General features: G+C 44.1%; 1 protein-coding gene across 3 annotated transcripts in view; it reads right to left on the minus strand.

Annotated features, from left to right (window-relative positions):
* IFT122 (intraflagellar transport 122) overlaps window positions 1-15,128 on the minus strand; it is a 72,001-nt gene that overhangs the window by 27,446 nt on the left and 29,427 nt on the right. For 2 of the 3 annotated variants that reach the window (XM_038565592.1, XM_038565595.1), the window contains 7 exons: window positions 13,704-13,895; window positions 13,406-13,544; window positions 11,816-12,018; window positions 10,731-10,868; window positions 8,971-9,135; window positions 6,196-6,393; window positions 1,465-1,605 (listed from right to left, as the gene is read on the minus strand). In XM_038565592.1, the coding sequence (XP_038421520.1) occupies window positions 1,465-1,605; window positions 6,196-6,393; window positions 8,971-9,135; window positions 10,731-10,868; window positions 11,816-12,018; window positions 13,406-13,544; window positions 13,704-13,895 (1,176 nt within the window). The remainder of the gene's footprint in view (window positions 1-1,464; window positions 1,606-6,195; window positions 6,394-8,970; window positions 9,136-10,730; window positions 10,869-11,815; window positions 12,019-13,405; window positions 13,545-13,703; window positions 13,896-15,128) is intronic. The other variant, XM_038565593.1, reaches the window with a different exon arrangement.

The following is a 15,128-nucleotide window of genomic DNA, read 5'->3' on the forward strand; positions in this document are numbered from 1 at the left end:
GTCTACAGTCAAAATCTTGTGCTTTAATACAATAATTTCGGTTCTCAGGGAGTGTTTGTGGAATACAGGCTGGGAGTTAATGGTAAACAAATGAAGGGTTATTCCAGTTTTATTTCAATCCATTCAAATATTTGCTGAGTACCCAACCCCATGTTGGCTGAAGTAAGATGAGGTAGGTGTTTAGTTCTTAGGTGTAAGGAGATGACAATCTATAAGGAAGACTTTAAATTTCATTCCAGGCTGAAAACAAAACAGTCTAGGGTATACTTTGTTATTCTTTATCCCTCCTAGCATTTTGTTGAGGGAAGGGGTAGGAGAGGGAAGCTGCTTCCATGAGAATGTTTCCTCCCACCTCAGAATTCTTAAAGCCTTCCTCTATTACCAACACTCAGTCGATCTAAAGATATAATTAAATTGATAACAGCTAGCATTTGTATAACCACTTCTAGTTCTAGAAGCCCTTTTACAATGTGGTGGTTAAGTCTAATGACCCTGTGTCGGGAAGGCAGGGCAGTTAGCATTTTCACCATCCCCACTCAGACATAGGAGAATGGAGCCTATGAGAGAAGAAGCTGGCCTGGGGTCATCCAGCCTATAAACAGCAGAGCTAGTATCTGGCCTTGGTTCCTCTCTCTTTTTATGCCTACAAGTCTTGACCTAGCATGGAGCACGCATCACACACTCCTGCACTTCCTTCCCTATATGCTCAGTAGTAGGCACGAATGAGTATTTGATTAATTGGCCATGGGAAGATAAAGGGGAAAGGGAGGAATAGAGGAAAGAGAGTTGAAGGTCATTCCTTTCCCCCACCTCAGGTTCTAGATGAAAACCCAACTCGGATAGAGCTGGGCTTTTTCTGATGTGTGGAAAGGGGGCAAATGTTGTCAGCCAGTTTCTGTAGTTTTAGTATACTGGCCAGGAAATGACACTATGATCAAGGCAATAAAGATATGTGGAGAGGGACACTGCTGTCACAATCAGAGAGCTCGACCATCTCTTTGACCATACCTAGCAGGGTACAAAGAAAAACAGCACTGAGTAATAAATGGCTAATACCAGTAAGTGTTTATACCAATAATAAAAGCTACCCTTAATTGTGTCCCTATTATGTACCAGGCTTTCAGCTGGGTGCTTTACATAAATGCTAGCTAATAAGAGTGACAGCTATAATCTATCAGATGTCTCTCCTGTATCAGGCTTTATAGACATTATCACATTAGACCCTTAGAACTTTGTGAGGATGAGGCAAATCATCACTCTAATTTTATAAATGAGCAACCTTAGAAATGAGTTACCTGCCCAGACTCAGAAGGTGACTGAGCTGAGATCTGAACCTAGGCCAGTCTATATCCAGAGATCACTATGGTATGTGTCTGACTCTTCATATGTCACCTGGAGTCCCTTTTGCCTCCTCAAGGGACCCTCTATGGGCGAGATTCCAGCTCAGGCTGACTAGATGCTTACCTTCTTTGCTGTTTCAAATTCTAACCCTTCTAAAGCTTCCATAGCCAGCTCATGCCAATCAGTGTCTGTCACACCCAAGCAAGCAATCTGGTAGGCTTCTTTGAACATTTTCCTATCCAGGTACTGGTACATTGGAGCAGACTGCAGGATTTCATCAAAAGGAAAGAAGATTGTTTTCAGAGTAATGCAAAGAATCAGATTCATACAAAGCCTGACTTCAGATGTGTGCCACTGACTTAATTACAAATGCACACAGAGCAACACTATAAAGATTAATCAGTACACTTCCCATCCCATGTGCCTTCCATTTGCCACCACCTTTCATCACCAAAAGCATCATGTCTTGCCTGTCCTTCCCTCTACCACCGGCTTTCCCCACCTCTAGGTCTGCTTTACCACAAGATAATACCCTCATCTAGAATGCCCTTGCTCCTCCTTACCCTCTAGAAAGTACCTATTTGGTTTTGAAGATCCTGTTAAAATGTCACCTCTTCTGGAAAGTCTTCACTGACCCTTCAAGGAAAAAGAGTCTGAACTTTCTTTGTCCTTTATCCAGATCTCAGTTGTGTTGTAATTACAAGCCTATCTCCCCCACAAGTCTGGGCACAACCTGAAGGCAGTGGTGGGGTTATACTTACCTCCCCTAGCAGGCCCTCAGTCTATGTTGGAGGAAGGAACATTACTGTGAGGAAAGGGTCCAGGATGGCCTCTTATAAAGAGGGCTGAGAAAGCATCTTATCCAAGAAAGTAAGTGATTTGCTCCAGGTTACCCAGAAAGGCATACTGTCCTAGTACCCTGGAGCTAGGAAACTTCCTGCCATCTCTCCTTCCAAATTGGGCTGCCTCACTGTGATACCTGTGAATGGTTCCTAATAACTTCTCTTCTTAAGTTTACATAGTGCTTTTGGATCTGTTCCAACAGGTCTGTGTTGCAGGTTATCATTCACTCCTTGATTATAGTCTGAGGATACAGTACAGAAGTGGCACAGGGAAGAGCTGGGGCTGGAGCCTGGAATGACCTGAGCATTTTCCTGGCTCTTGGGTGTGGGCTCTATGTATGTGCGCATACATGAGAACAAGTGTGAGCTAGGTCTGGCATCTTGAATAACGAAAGGCCCTGTCCTTGTTTTAGGCCAGTGTGCTGAAGGGAACTGAATCTCTCCTGGGCAGCAGAGATCAATCAGCCAGTACCTCATGCTAATGGTTCCCAAATGTGGACCTGGAAGTGCTGTTTTCTCCATTTGGGGCCTTTATCTTTGAACTTTCCTGTCTCATTTTCCCAGCTTTAGAGTTGAAGGATTTTTTTCTTCTTTTTAAGCCATTCTGCCCTCTGACAGCAAGATGTGACGACTTTGGCGTGCTCATCTTTTCTACCATACCATTCCACCTACCTTTCCTCCCTTCAGTGGGGTGGGCAGGGTATGGACAGGGGAGCAGCTGAGCCAGAATCCAGGCCTAGCTCAGCCATATCCTAGCTATGTATTTTTTGGGGTAAACTGATTGACTTCTGTTTAAATTCCCTGTCCAGGTCACAGGCTACCAGGGTAAAACAAGAGACAAGCTCAGTACCTCTGCAGTATTTTCTAAGCACCAGCTCCTCACCATCTCCCCAATGCTCCAGACTTGTTCCCACCCCTATCTTGCCCCCTATCTGAAACAACCTTGCTGTTCCTCTCTGCCTTCCCAGGCCTTTCACGGCTCAGATCAAGTGTTACCACCTCCTGGAAGCTTTCTCAAACTTCCCATGCACAATGAGCTGTCCTTTCTAAAATCCTTTAGTCAGCTGTTCCAATTTCATCCTGTTTTGTAGTATTTACTACTTTAAGATTGCTAATAACAATAACAATAGGAATTGGGCCAGACCTGAGAGATAGGTATATTTTACCCCACTGCACAGAAAAGAAGTGAGTCCCCAAGGAGTGAAAGGAGTTGCTCAAGATCACAGCTGGTTCAGATCCAGAGTCAGAACTCAAAGCCATTGCTCTTTCCCCTAAATGGCACAACTTCTTGCCATGCTAAATGTCCCATGAGGCTGGGATAGGGACTTGGACAGGCACATCAGAATCGAGGATATGATGAATGGTTAACATTTGGGCTTGCCTGGGAGGCACAATCTGAGAGTGGGAGTTTTAAAAATATCCTAACTGAACAAATGCCCTCTGAGTTCTACTTTATCTCACTGTTGCATTCCAAGCATGAAGTCACCACCCGCCCCAAGAAGCCTGACTAGGGCTTGCAGCCCTACTTGGCAGCCCTGACAAACCAGTTCTTGCACAAGATGATGTAAATTTCGAAAGGAAACCAGAAATCCCCAGAGTGGATCTGATGCTTTCTCCCTCCTCTCTAGGCCAAAACCACAGGATGGCTGGAAGCAGAGGCAACAGATAAATAGCCTTTGTCTTGAGGCTGCCTTTCCTAACCCTTGGCAGTTCTGACCTGCTGCATCAGCAGGATGGCCTTGGTAAAGCCATGGTGGGGAGGGGTTCTGGATGGGGACTCTGGCTTCTGAATCTTAAGGGCTTGGCAGAGGAAGCCCCAGGCCGCCCCTCCGGCTCCTCTTGGCCAGCCAAAGTCAGGGAGCAGCAAACTGCATTTATCCTTGAGGTCAGGATGGCAGTCTTGGGAGAAAAACTTTTAATCAGCATAGCTTGTTTGATTAAGGAAGATTGGGTTTCTGGTGGATGTGGTGCATGGGTTGGGATGGGGAGCAGATGAGGACTACAAGGAAACAGTCCAGCGGGGCTGGATCTTGCCCTTTCTCCTGCTGCCACTTCCACCCACCTCCCTCTCTTCTTTCTTTCTCTTTCCTTTTCCTCAGGTATGAATTCAACTAACATTGATTGAATAACTGCTCTGTGTTAGGCACTAATAATTTCTGCACAATGAATAACAAGGGTACTATTAGCTAAGAGGGAGTGGACCCAGCCCCACCCTTTAAAAGAAGCCAAGTCAGGCTTTCCATAACTATGAAGATGGGGAGATCCTAGCTGGGCTGAGGACACAGGATCTCACTGTCCTTCCAGCCCTTCAACCCTCCTCTGAAGCCCCTCAATAAAATGGTTTGATGCCCTCTACCCCCACCCAGAGAGAGTAAGGAAAGTGTGTGGAGGGAACATAAAATGGATGCAGCTTTGCTGAAAGGCAATCCAGAAACATGTCTACAAGTCTTTCAATGTACATGGCCTTTTACCCAGCAACTTCACTTCAAGGAATTCATCATACCAAGGGGCTAAGCTGGGATAGTTACAAAGACCTGGCAAGAAAGATGCTATCTACAATAGCAAAAAAGCTGTAAGCAGTGTAAATGTCAAACAATAGGTACTGGTTAAGTTGTGGAACATCTATATGATAGGATAAAAAGCAGTCATTAAAAACAATGTGGAGGTGGGGACAGCAGGGACCTTGGTGTGGTTATAATAAAAGAGCAACCCAACATCAGAGATCTCATGGGTTGGTGGTGGTAGCTGCATGAACCTACACAGGTAATTCATTTATGCCGTAGTTTTATAAAATATTACTAGTGGGAAAGCTGGGCAAGTTGTACACGGGATCTTTGTATGATTTCTTACAACTATAGTTCAATCTACATTCATCTTAGTATTTTTTAAATGCTATAAAAGTACATTTATTGATGTGGAACCATGCTTCTAGTAGATTGCGAAGAGAAAAAGCTACACTGCAAGTTGACAGCCAATAATTCATACAAAGTGATGGGTCTGCAATATGTAAATGTTAGGTTAAGATGGAAGATGGTGACAAAGGACAGTGATGAAAAATCTCTCTTTTGTGGGTCCACATTCAGTAAAGGAATTACAGTAAATCTGAGGCTTCATCTATAGGAGTAATACTCATAGATAAACGTCACAAAACAATATTTACAGTAGATTCCACTTTTGTTTAAAATGTTCATATAAAACAATGTTCATATAAAACTGTCTACTCATAATTGTATATTCTGCATATATTACATATACATACAGAAAAGGCCTGGGACTTTGTTTAAGTTTGAGAGTGATTCCCTCTTGAGGATGGGATTCTGCGGGCTAAGTCTCTCCTTTGTGCTTGTCTATTTTATGGCAGTGAGCATGATTCACTTGGGGAGCCCACAGGCATCCAGAACAGCTGGCACTGGGCTAGCCCTGACTTGCATTGCCAATCTCTGCCCTCCCATCAGTGTTTCTGCCCTCCCCCAGGAAGGGGGGCCCCAGGCCCCCATTTCTGTTCTGGCCTCCTAGCTTGATGGACTTGTGCTGATAGTCCCATGCTCCTTTCTTGGCTCACAAGACCCCAGACTCCCTCCCCATCCCACTCATATTCTCTTTCTTTCATACATACCACCCTCCTCCTGCATCTGTGCATACACCCTGCTGGACTCCCAGCTTTGCTGGCTTACTCCACTCTGCGCTATGCATGACTCTCAGGGAAACACACTCTGTCTCAAGACAGACAACTCTGAATACCCTCCCTGTCCCAACCAGGAAAGGGGGATCAGAAAGGAATGGAGGCTCAGTGAGGTAGAGCTGTTTGCCCAAAGACACACAGGTTGTACAGGGCAGAGACAAGGTTTCAGGTTCCAGTCCAGAGTACCTTTCATGACATCATAGTTGAAACTCATCTCTCTTCCCTCTCTCCTCATCATCCATCCCCCAACCCAATGCACCAATGAGGCACTTGGCTTTCCCAGTCTTGTCTGCCCTGCCACTGCTGAGAGCTGGCAAGCACCCCAATTACCTGTGGTACCTCCACAGCCGACATGGAGAAGACATGGAGGCAGAAGATCTTGGAGCCATTGTAGCCTACCACAAAGCCCTGTAGCTTCTGCTGGTGCACAGGGAAGGTGCTGGCTTTGATGTTGAGGTAGCCTCCTCCTGAGAAGCAGAGCATGTCCTCACACTGGGTATTCCAGGCTACACTGTTGGCATTTGGTTCCTGAGGGACAGGGATAGTGAGGATAGGGTGACAACCACCCTGGCCTTCAGCACCATTCTGGCATTCAATCAAGCACTCTTTTTAAAACCTAAATCACACTAAATTGCTAATAGTGGGATGGTAGGAAAGCAAGGAGAAGGGAACCAGAAGAAAAAGATAGAAGCATGGAGGCAAATCCTCTATGTACTTGTTTATGTTAGAATTGTCTTTAACAAGCAAACCATTACTTTTGAAAAAAATTATTATCCCAAATATTAACCATTACATAATGAGAAAATGAGCAGAGTGGCTTTACTTCTGTTAGAAAATGAGTATACACAGCTATGTATAGAAGACTTAAAGGGATATGTCCCAAAGACTTAACAGTGATTGCTTCAGAGTGGGTAGAATTGTGGGTACTTTTTATTTTCTATGTTTTTTGTTTGCCTGAAGTTTTCTTTTAGTCATGAACATCTACTGTTTTTTATAATAAAAACAAGTGTTATTTTTCATATTAGAAAATAATATTTTGTCTCTGCATTTAAAATTCTCACTGTAGAGTCACCCTGGGAGGCACCCCCTTCCCACTACCTCCTCTCAAAGTTTTCTGCTTAGCTCTGGAGCCCCAGGGACCAGCAGATGTTCATACCTTTCTACCTAGAATCTTTTACAATGTCTGAATCTTTTATAATGAGCATGGATTATTTTTATAATGAGAAAAAACAATATAGCTGTTTTCATTTGCACAGGGCAGGGGCAGTAGAGAGGAGAAAAAGACAGCTGTGAATGTTTATGTCTCCTGGCAAGGTCTGAGAACCACCTTCCCTGGCCTACTACAGAACCCTCAGTGGGGATGGGGAAGGACACATGCCCTTCCATTCCTATATGGTTCTGGGCTCTGGCACAACTTCACAAACAGGGGCCTGCTAACTCACCCCCAGGAGGTGGTTTTGAGGCTGGGGAGAGAAGTTAACATTTAGAGCCCTGTTTTATACCAGGCACTGAGCTTGGTACTGTGGTACCTTGTGTAGTCTTATACCAATTCTGTGAAGGGGCATTTACTAGCTCCATTTCAGAGGTAAGGAGAAATTTAGGCTCAGAGAACCATACTAACTTACTGGATATCACACAGTAAATGACTAAGGGCAGGACTGGAGCCCAGGTCTGTCTAAAGACAACACCTGTGCTCTTTTTTTTTACCCCTTAATCACTCTTCCTTGACAGAGATATAAGCAAGTTGTTATTTATTGGAGTCCTCTCTGGCTAGCAGTAGCCGGGCTGCGCTTCCAACTAACTGAGGTAGCTCCCTACACTCCAGCACCCCACTGCCCTGCTGACTATGCTCCCAAGGACAAAGAAAAGGCCTAAGAAGGGCATCTCGATCTGCCCATTAATACTGGGAGACCTGTTGTGGCTGACAAAGCCAGACAGGGGAGGTTTCAGCTTTGGGGGGACCTTGCTTCAGGCAAATGGGCCCTGACCCCTTACAAAGTCCTGAAGAGCTGATAAATCACTAATCTCTACCTCTGAAACTAGTAATACATTATATATTAATTAATTGAATTTAACTTTAAAAAACACCAAAAATGTAACTATTAACAGCCTACTGTTGACTGGAAGGAAGTCTTACCAATAACATAAACGGTTTATTAATACATATTTTGTATATTCTATGTATTATATACTATATCCTTAAGGTAAGCTAAAGAAAAGAAAATGTTATTAAGAAAATCATATGGGTGCCTATGATTGGGTGGCTCAGTCAATTAAGTGTCTGCCTTGGGCTCAGGTCATGATCCCAGGGTCCTTGGATCGAGTCCCGCATCAGGCTCCCTGCTCAGTGAAGAGCCTACTTCTCCCTCTCCCTCTGCTACTCCTCCTGCTTGTGCTCTGTCAAATAAATAAATCTTAAAAAAAAAAAAAATCATAAAGAAGAGGAGGAAAAAAGTCCTAAAGAGGCAAAGAGTGGCACTGAGTATGGCAGAAAGCCAGGTGCTGGGCATGAAGCCTTTGGGCTCTCTTCTCCAGTGACACACTTCTACCAGCCATAGGACCAAATGGTGTAAATACTGCTTATCCCCTAAATCAGTTTACATTTTGCTGGCTCTTATAGCATCCTTGTGAAATAACTAGCAGGGAGGACTTCCCCTCATCCCTTCCCTTCTTTTCAGATGACAAAACCGGTCCTATTTCTTTACTGTATCTTAGGTCACTTATAGGTATAGGCAGACCTCCAACTGGCAAGAAGCACTTTTGCAGAAGAATCATCATCACATTAACTAATACACTAAGAGCCTATTACATGCCCCACTTAGATTTATTATTATTCACTTACTGTTAACAGAAAGAAAGGAATTACTTGCCAATCTTACCTGTGGGGAAAGCAAAGTTCAAAGAGGCTTACCCAGCTCCTGCTGCTTATGTGTGAGAGAGGTGGCCTCTTGGGCTCTGTGCCCCTGCTCAAAGCCTACACCCCTACATGTCACTGCTCTTTCCAGAGACCTGCCTGGGAACCAGAGGGTGACTACCATCTGTAGGGACTGGGAAGCTAGAAGAGGAGTCAAAGGACTACGTCCTAGAAACTCTGTGGAATGTCACCTGAAAAAGCAACTCCTTGGTGTGGATGTCATACACCAGGCACGTGTCATTTTCATCCACCACGGCCAGCTTGTTACGGGAGGCACTCATGTCCAAGCAGCGCACAGCTGTGGCCTGCTTCAGCAGGACAATGGCAAAGAGATTGTCCACAAAGATCTTTAGGATCTGGCGAAATTTCAGAGAAAAAAAACAAAACAAAACAAAACAAAACAAAACAAAAAAAAACGTGTGAGTCACCATGGCAACAAGGCCCTGGAACTGTGCCAGGCTGTTGGAATCCCATGTGTTCTACAAGAACAACTCCCACTAACTTCAACAGAGGCTCCATGCAGAGAAAAGAACTTATCAAAAGAACGGGAGCGGGGGCTTATCCTTAGGAGATCAGAAGTGCAGTTCATTAGAGGTTGCCAAAGTAATGATGGGCCCAAGACACAACAAATTCACTTGAATGTCTGCTTGACTGGGGATCTGTTAACATTACCCAAACTTCAAGATTAGGAGACACCATCAAGCGAGATCTGAATCACAAACTAACATAGGAAGAGGCTACTTTGAATGCTGATAAGACAATCTGGTATAACCACAGCAAAATAATGATGAAAAGGATGATGACAGCCATTAGTTATAGACTATTTCTGACAGCACTAAAACATGAGGCATTATTCCCATGTGTAAAACCTAAGCCTCAGAGAGGCTAAGTGACCTGCCCACGGTCACACAGCTAGTGAGTAGCTAGGCATGAACATGACCCCAGGTCGACCTGCCCCCAAAGTCCACATTCTCAGGCCTCACACTGGAAGTGACAGCTGACTGTGAGAAAGAAGCAGACTTTTCACCCCTTTGGCATTGCTACTGTAAAGCCCCTACTAATTTCATACTCCATGACTTCTGTCCACAGGAAAGGCCTGACAAGCTTCAGCCATCAGCCATCTGCTTGACAGCTTGGCTTTCAGGCTAATGTAGTTATATTTTCACTTTAAAATTTCCATGTAGCTCACTTAGAACTTTTCTTATTTTGAGCAAAGAACACACACACAAATCTGTTTAACTTTGTATAACCTACATTTTCCACATTTATACAAGCAAAGGGCCCATTTTTCTTATAATATCTAGTAATAGCCTTACGACCAACGCCCTCTAAAACACAAGCTAGAACACACTGCCTTGGGATCCCTGGGTGGCGCAGTGGTTGGGCGCCTGCCTTTGGCCCAGGGCGCGATCCTGGAGACCCGGGATCGAATCCCATGTCGGGCTCCCGGTGCATGGAGCCTGCTTCTCCCTCTGCCTGTGTCTCTGCCTCTCTCTCTCTCTGTGACTATCATAAATAAATAAAAATTAAAAAAAAAAAAAAAAAAAGAACACACTGCCTTAATCCATTCATTGCCCTAAGAGGGATATGACCTAAGAATGAGCTCTGCCTCCCTCCCTAGCAGGCCACTAAAACTACACCTCTAACAAATCTCCCATCTCTTAGGTGCCATTAAACCCACTACTCTACTCTATGGGCCGCCTAGAAGCCACGGTGCCAACCCTGCCAGAATGCAGCAAGCTCTAAGTCTAAGGGTCACTGCATCTTTGGCCTGAAGCTGTCCTCAAAAAAATAAAATTCTGGGTTGCCTTCCAATGTGCCCATGGTGAATGTTGGGTGGAGGAAGACCTTTTTCCTGTCCCAGAGATACCATCTCAGGGTCATAATGACTCTACTCCCTATGTCTGCATACAGTTTATCAGCCTGATGGGAGACATATGTGAGCACTCACCTGTCCATTCTTCAGGCCTACTAACAGACCTTCCCTTCCTGGAGGGCCACCAATCACCTTGATGTAGCGAATGAGAGACTCCATCTGCCACTCCCGTTCCTTCACTCCACTGAAGGACAAGCACTGTAGCCGTTTCTCCTAGAAAGCAAACCCAGCTCTTGTATGGATATTCAACAGAGTAAGTGTTCCCAGCCCTCCAAAGGACGTCTTCCTGCAAATGAGGAATGAAAAATACCTACACAATCAGTGTCTGTTGAACCCTATCTAGTCCCCATGACTGGCATTATTCATTAATCCTTCACACAAGCCTTCACCACAGAGCCCAGCTCAGCCTCACATCTTCTGTGCAGATATCTGGGAAGCCACAGAGGCAGCATCCAAAAGCACACTTTTTTGCCACACCTATAACTTGTGGTACCTCTAAACTGCTTGAAGTTCTAGACTTTCAGAGAGTTTTTTTTTTTTTTTTTCAGAGAGATTTTAATTGTATTTTCTATGTAGTGATTTCTAAAGGGTTTCTTCCACTTTATCACTTCCAACAGGCCTACTTTTGTGAAACTAAATCCACCTCTACTTCCAAGAAAGATGCCGGGCTAGCTTTCCCTCAAAGTCTTTCCAAACTTCTCTCGGCATTGCCCTAGATGATTTGTAGAAAGCTCTAAGTTGAGCTTAGAAACTCTTCAGAAAGTAAAACTTTCTTTACTATTTTTGAGTTGGTATTATACATTTTTTTGTTGTGTAACAGAAAGATATCATACACTTTTATGTGTACATGTTTAACAACAACAACAAAAATCAATCTTCATTTCTATCAGTGTATACTTTAAGTCATTAAAACCTGTATAATCCTAGGATAACAAAGTGCTTTGCAATACAAAAAGGTATTCTCCAGGTTATGGTCCATGATTTTCCAGTAGAGTCTAATTCTTCTAGATGTCAATAAAATGAAAGCAACGGACAGCTACTGAATTTGAAGGAAAGGGACTCGCTTCCTAGTGTTCAATTTTAAAATCATGAGTTGGGTACCCCATCCTTGGAGGAAACATGAAGAGGATTCAGCTCGATCCCTCCAACCTGCTGCCCACCTGGCAGAGGATGATGTGATCGGCACACACCACAAGGAGGTTGCATTCAAACTTCTTGACAATCTTCTCTTTCACCCGGTAATGCATATCTGACGAGTCGTCTGAATACAACTCATAGATGAGGATTTTCTCTGGCAGTTGGATAGCTAATCGATTTTTGTAGATGGCAATTTTCTTGACAAGCTCTTTGCATTTAATCCGAACTGTCAAAGAAAAAAACTTCAGCTCTAGCAAAAGATTGTTAAGTAAGGTAGAAGGCAGAGAAATTAAAAGCGGTCATTTACTTAATGTTACTGGCAATTAAAGGAGACACTCTTATCAGAAAATCTTTACAGAGTGTCTAATATGTACAATCAGCTCTACTAAACACTGGGATCCAAAGTCATACACAATCTTTGTAGTCCAAAGCTTACAACTGAGTACGGAAAGTGAAATTCTTGATACTACCATCACTTGCTGAATACAAGTTAAACTCTTCTGCATAGAATATATTGCCCCTGATGATCAGAAGTCCATCTGAACGATTATCTATGCCTCTAACCACTCCCCCGACCCACTACCCTCAACAACAGGGAATTGCATGTAGTTTCTGGTATATACTAGGCTCTCACACTCTAACTGCAGACTAGACGGAGAAAATGTCCCCAGAAGGGAAGTTGGGGAGCTGCCCAAGTGGCTATACCCTCACCAGCACAGCTGGAATCTTCAAACAGAGGTGGTCTCAGATGCCAGCTGAATCTGTAAGACAACACTCAATGTATCCCTACACACAGGCACTGGACAGTGCGCTGTAGTCAGCGCATGTGTATGTGACTACACTTGAAATAAGTGGATCTTTAGCCCATTTTTTTTCTTTTTTTTTATGGGGGCGGGGAGGGTGAGGGGGGGAAGGGCGGGCCTGCCTGCGGGCCCTCCTCGCCCTGCCCCCGATCTTTAGCCCATTTAACCAGCATGGCAGGCAGCTTGGGTGGCTCAGCGGTTTAGCGCCACCTTTGGCCCAGGGTGTGATCCTGGAGACCCAGGTTCGAGTCCCACATCAGGCTCCCTGCATGGAGCCTGCTTCTCCCTCTGCCTGTGGCTCTGCCCCTCCCTCCCTCTCTCTCTCATAAATCAATCAATCAATCAATCAATCAATCAATCGTTAAAAAAATAATACCCAGCATGGCTACTTGGGTGGACAGTGGATGAAACTGAGGTTCAGACTGACTATGCTAGGCCTGGAGCTTGGATCTTCTGACTAAGCCTGTGGTGACCCACTGCTCCTGTTTACCCCTGGGGTAAAGACCCATCAGGAGGCAAGTGGAGATGAAATAGAGAGAAGCACACCAGTATATCCACACCAAAGGGGAAAGAGGTCCGTAGGTCCTTTTTTTTTTTGGAGAGTTTATTGCTTTCATTAGATTCTCAAAGACATCTACATCCTCCACTTACTCTCAAAAAAAAGCAAGAACCAGTGGCCAGTGGTCCAACATGTTTCCAAAACACTGAGGAGGAACATTTCCTATCATTTCGCTTGTCCTATCAGCAGCCCTCCCAATCTACTTCTCTTCCCAAAGGCTAGAGGACAGAGGGGCCATACCTGCCTTTTACCTTTCTGTTCGGTGATCAGGTGCTGCACGATGACATCAGTCATGCTATCCCTGTAGGCATACCGGTCCTTGTAGAGCCCATGGACAGTACTGAAAATAAGCTGGTAAAAGGAAATGGTGCCATCTTGGCAGCCTACGACCTGCAGGGAAAGAGAGTTGTTAATCCCCAGCTCGCTGAGAAGAAATAGTCTGCCCTCCTATTTGTGAGGAACAAATGTCAATGATCTGACTAGCTCTACATGGCTAATGTCTGTGCCTACTCAGGCAATGGCCCAACAGAATGAGCTTCCTCTTCTTACCACGTAGTTGGAGTCAGGTTTCACTTTACACGTCCACACCCAGGAGTTCTGCTCCCCAACAGTCCCAAGCCGCACTCCATCCTTGGTGAAAAGGGATACTTGCTTGTCTGACCCTCCCAGCAAAATGTACTCTCCTTTAGTGAAGTAGCTGAGGCAGCAGGGGTCAAAGTTCAGTGACCGATCCCTCCCAATCTGAGGAAAGAAAACACATACCAAGGGAAAAACCACTCCTGAATCCACAGTATTCAGAACACAATTTAGGGCTTTTCCTATCAACTTTATTTATTTTTTTCCTATCAACTTTAATGAGGGATTGTCAAGAAGATAATCCCACCTCCTGTGGGATTCCATCATGAACACAGGCCAGCTTCCTCCCCTACACACAGCTGAATCCTCCAGTGCTAGGGTCGGCAGCATTTCCCCCAGGCCCACTAGCTGTTCCAGATATGTGTCTTAGATCCTCAGCAATCCAGATCCAGGGATTAGTCTTTCTCCCACAGGCCCTCCTCCATACACTGTCCTTGCAAGGGTTCAATGGTTCCCCTCAGCTTTCTTCTCTTTTTTTTAAAGTATTTCATGAAGCCAAATATATCCAATTTAAAAAACTGTCCTTGGGGTGCCTGGGTAGCTCAGCAGTTAAGCATCTGCCTTTGGCTCAGGTTATGATCCCGGGTCCAGGGATCAAGTCCTGCATCAGGCTCACTGCAAGGAGCCTGCTTCTTCCTCTGCCTGTGTCTCTGCCTCTCTCTCTGTATCTCTCATGACTAAAGAAATAAAATCTTTAAATAAATAAATCTCTATTCTGGAATTACAACTATCCTACTTCTCTTTATAACAACCTTATTGAAGTATTACATACTATGCAATCACTCATTTGAAGTATATAATTAATTGTGCAAACATTATCTCTAATTCAGAACATTTATATCATTCCAAAGAGAAACCACATACCTATTAGCTGTTGATCCCAATTCTCCTCTCTTTCCCTCCCCAGGCAACCACTAATCTGATTTCTCTGTCTATAGATTTGCCTACTTTCGAGATTTCACATAAAAGGGACCACACAATTTGTGGCCTTTTGGGACCAATTCATTCACATTATAGCATATATCAAAAATTTCACTCCTTTTCATTGCTGAATAATATTCCATTACATGGCTATAACACATTTTATTATCCATTCATCAGTTGGTGGCCACACCTAGTTTTTGACTATTATGAATAATACTGCTATGGATATATGTGTATAAGTTTTTATGTGGACAGGTTTTCATCTCTCTTGGATATATATACCTAGGAGTGGAATTGCTGAATCTATAGTAACTTTATCTTTAACCTTCTGAGGAACTGCCAGATTTTTTTCAAAGTAACTATGCCATTTTATATTTGTAACAGTAGTATATAAAGGTTCCAATTTCTCCATCC

Source organism: Canis lupus, chromosome 20 (genome assembly GCF_011100685.1).
Source record: "Canis lupus familiaris isolate Mischka breed German Shepherd chromosome 20, alternate assembly UU_Cfam_GSD_1.0, whole genome shotgun sequence".
Lineage (NCBI taxonomy): Eukaryota > Metazoa > Chordata > Mammalia > Carnivora > Canidae > Canis > Canis lupus.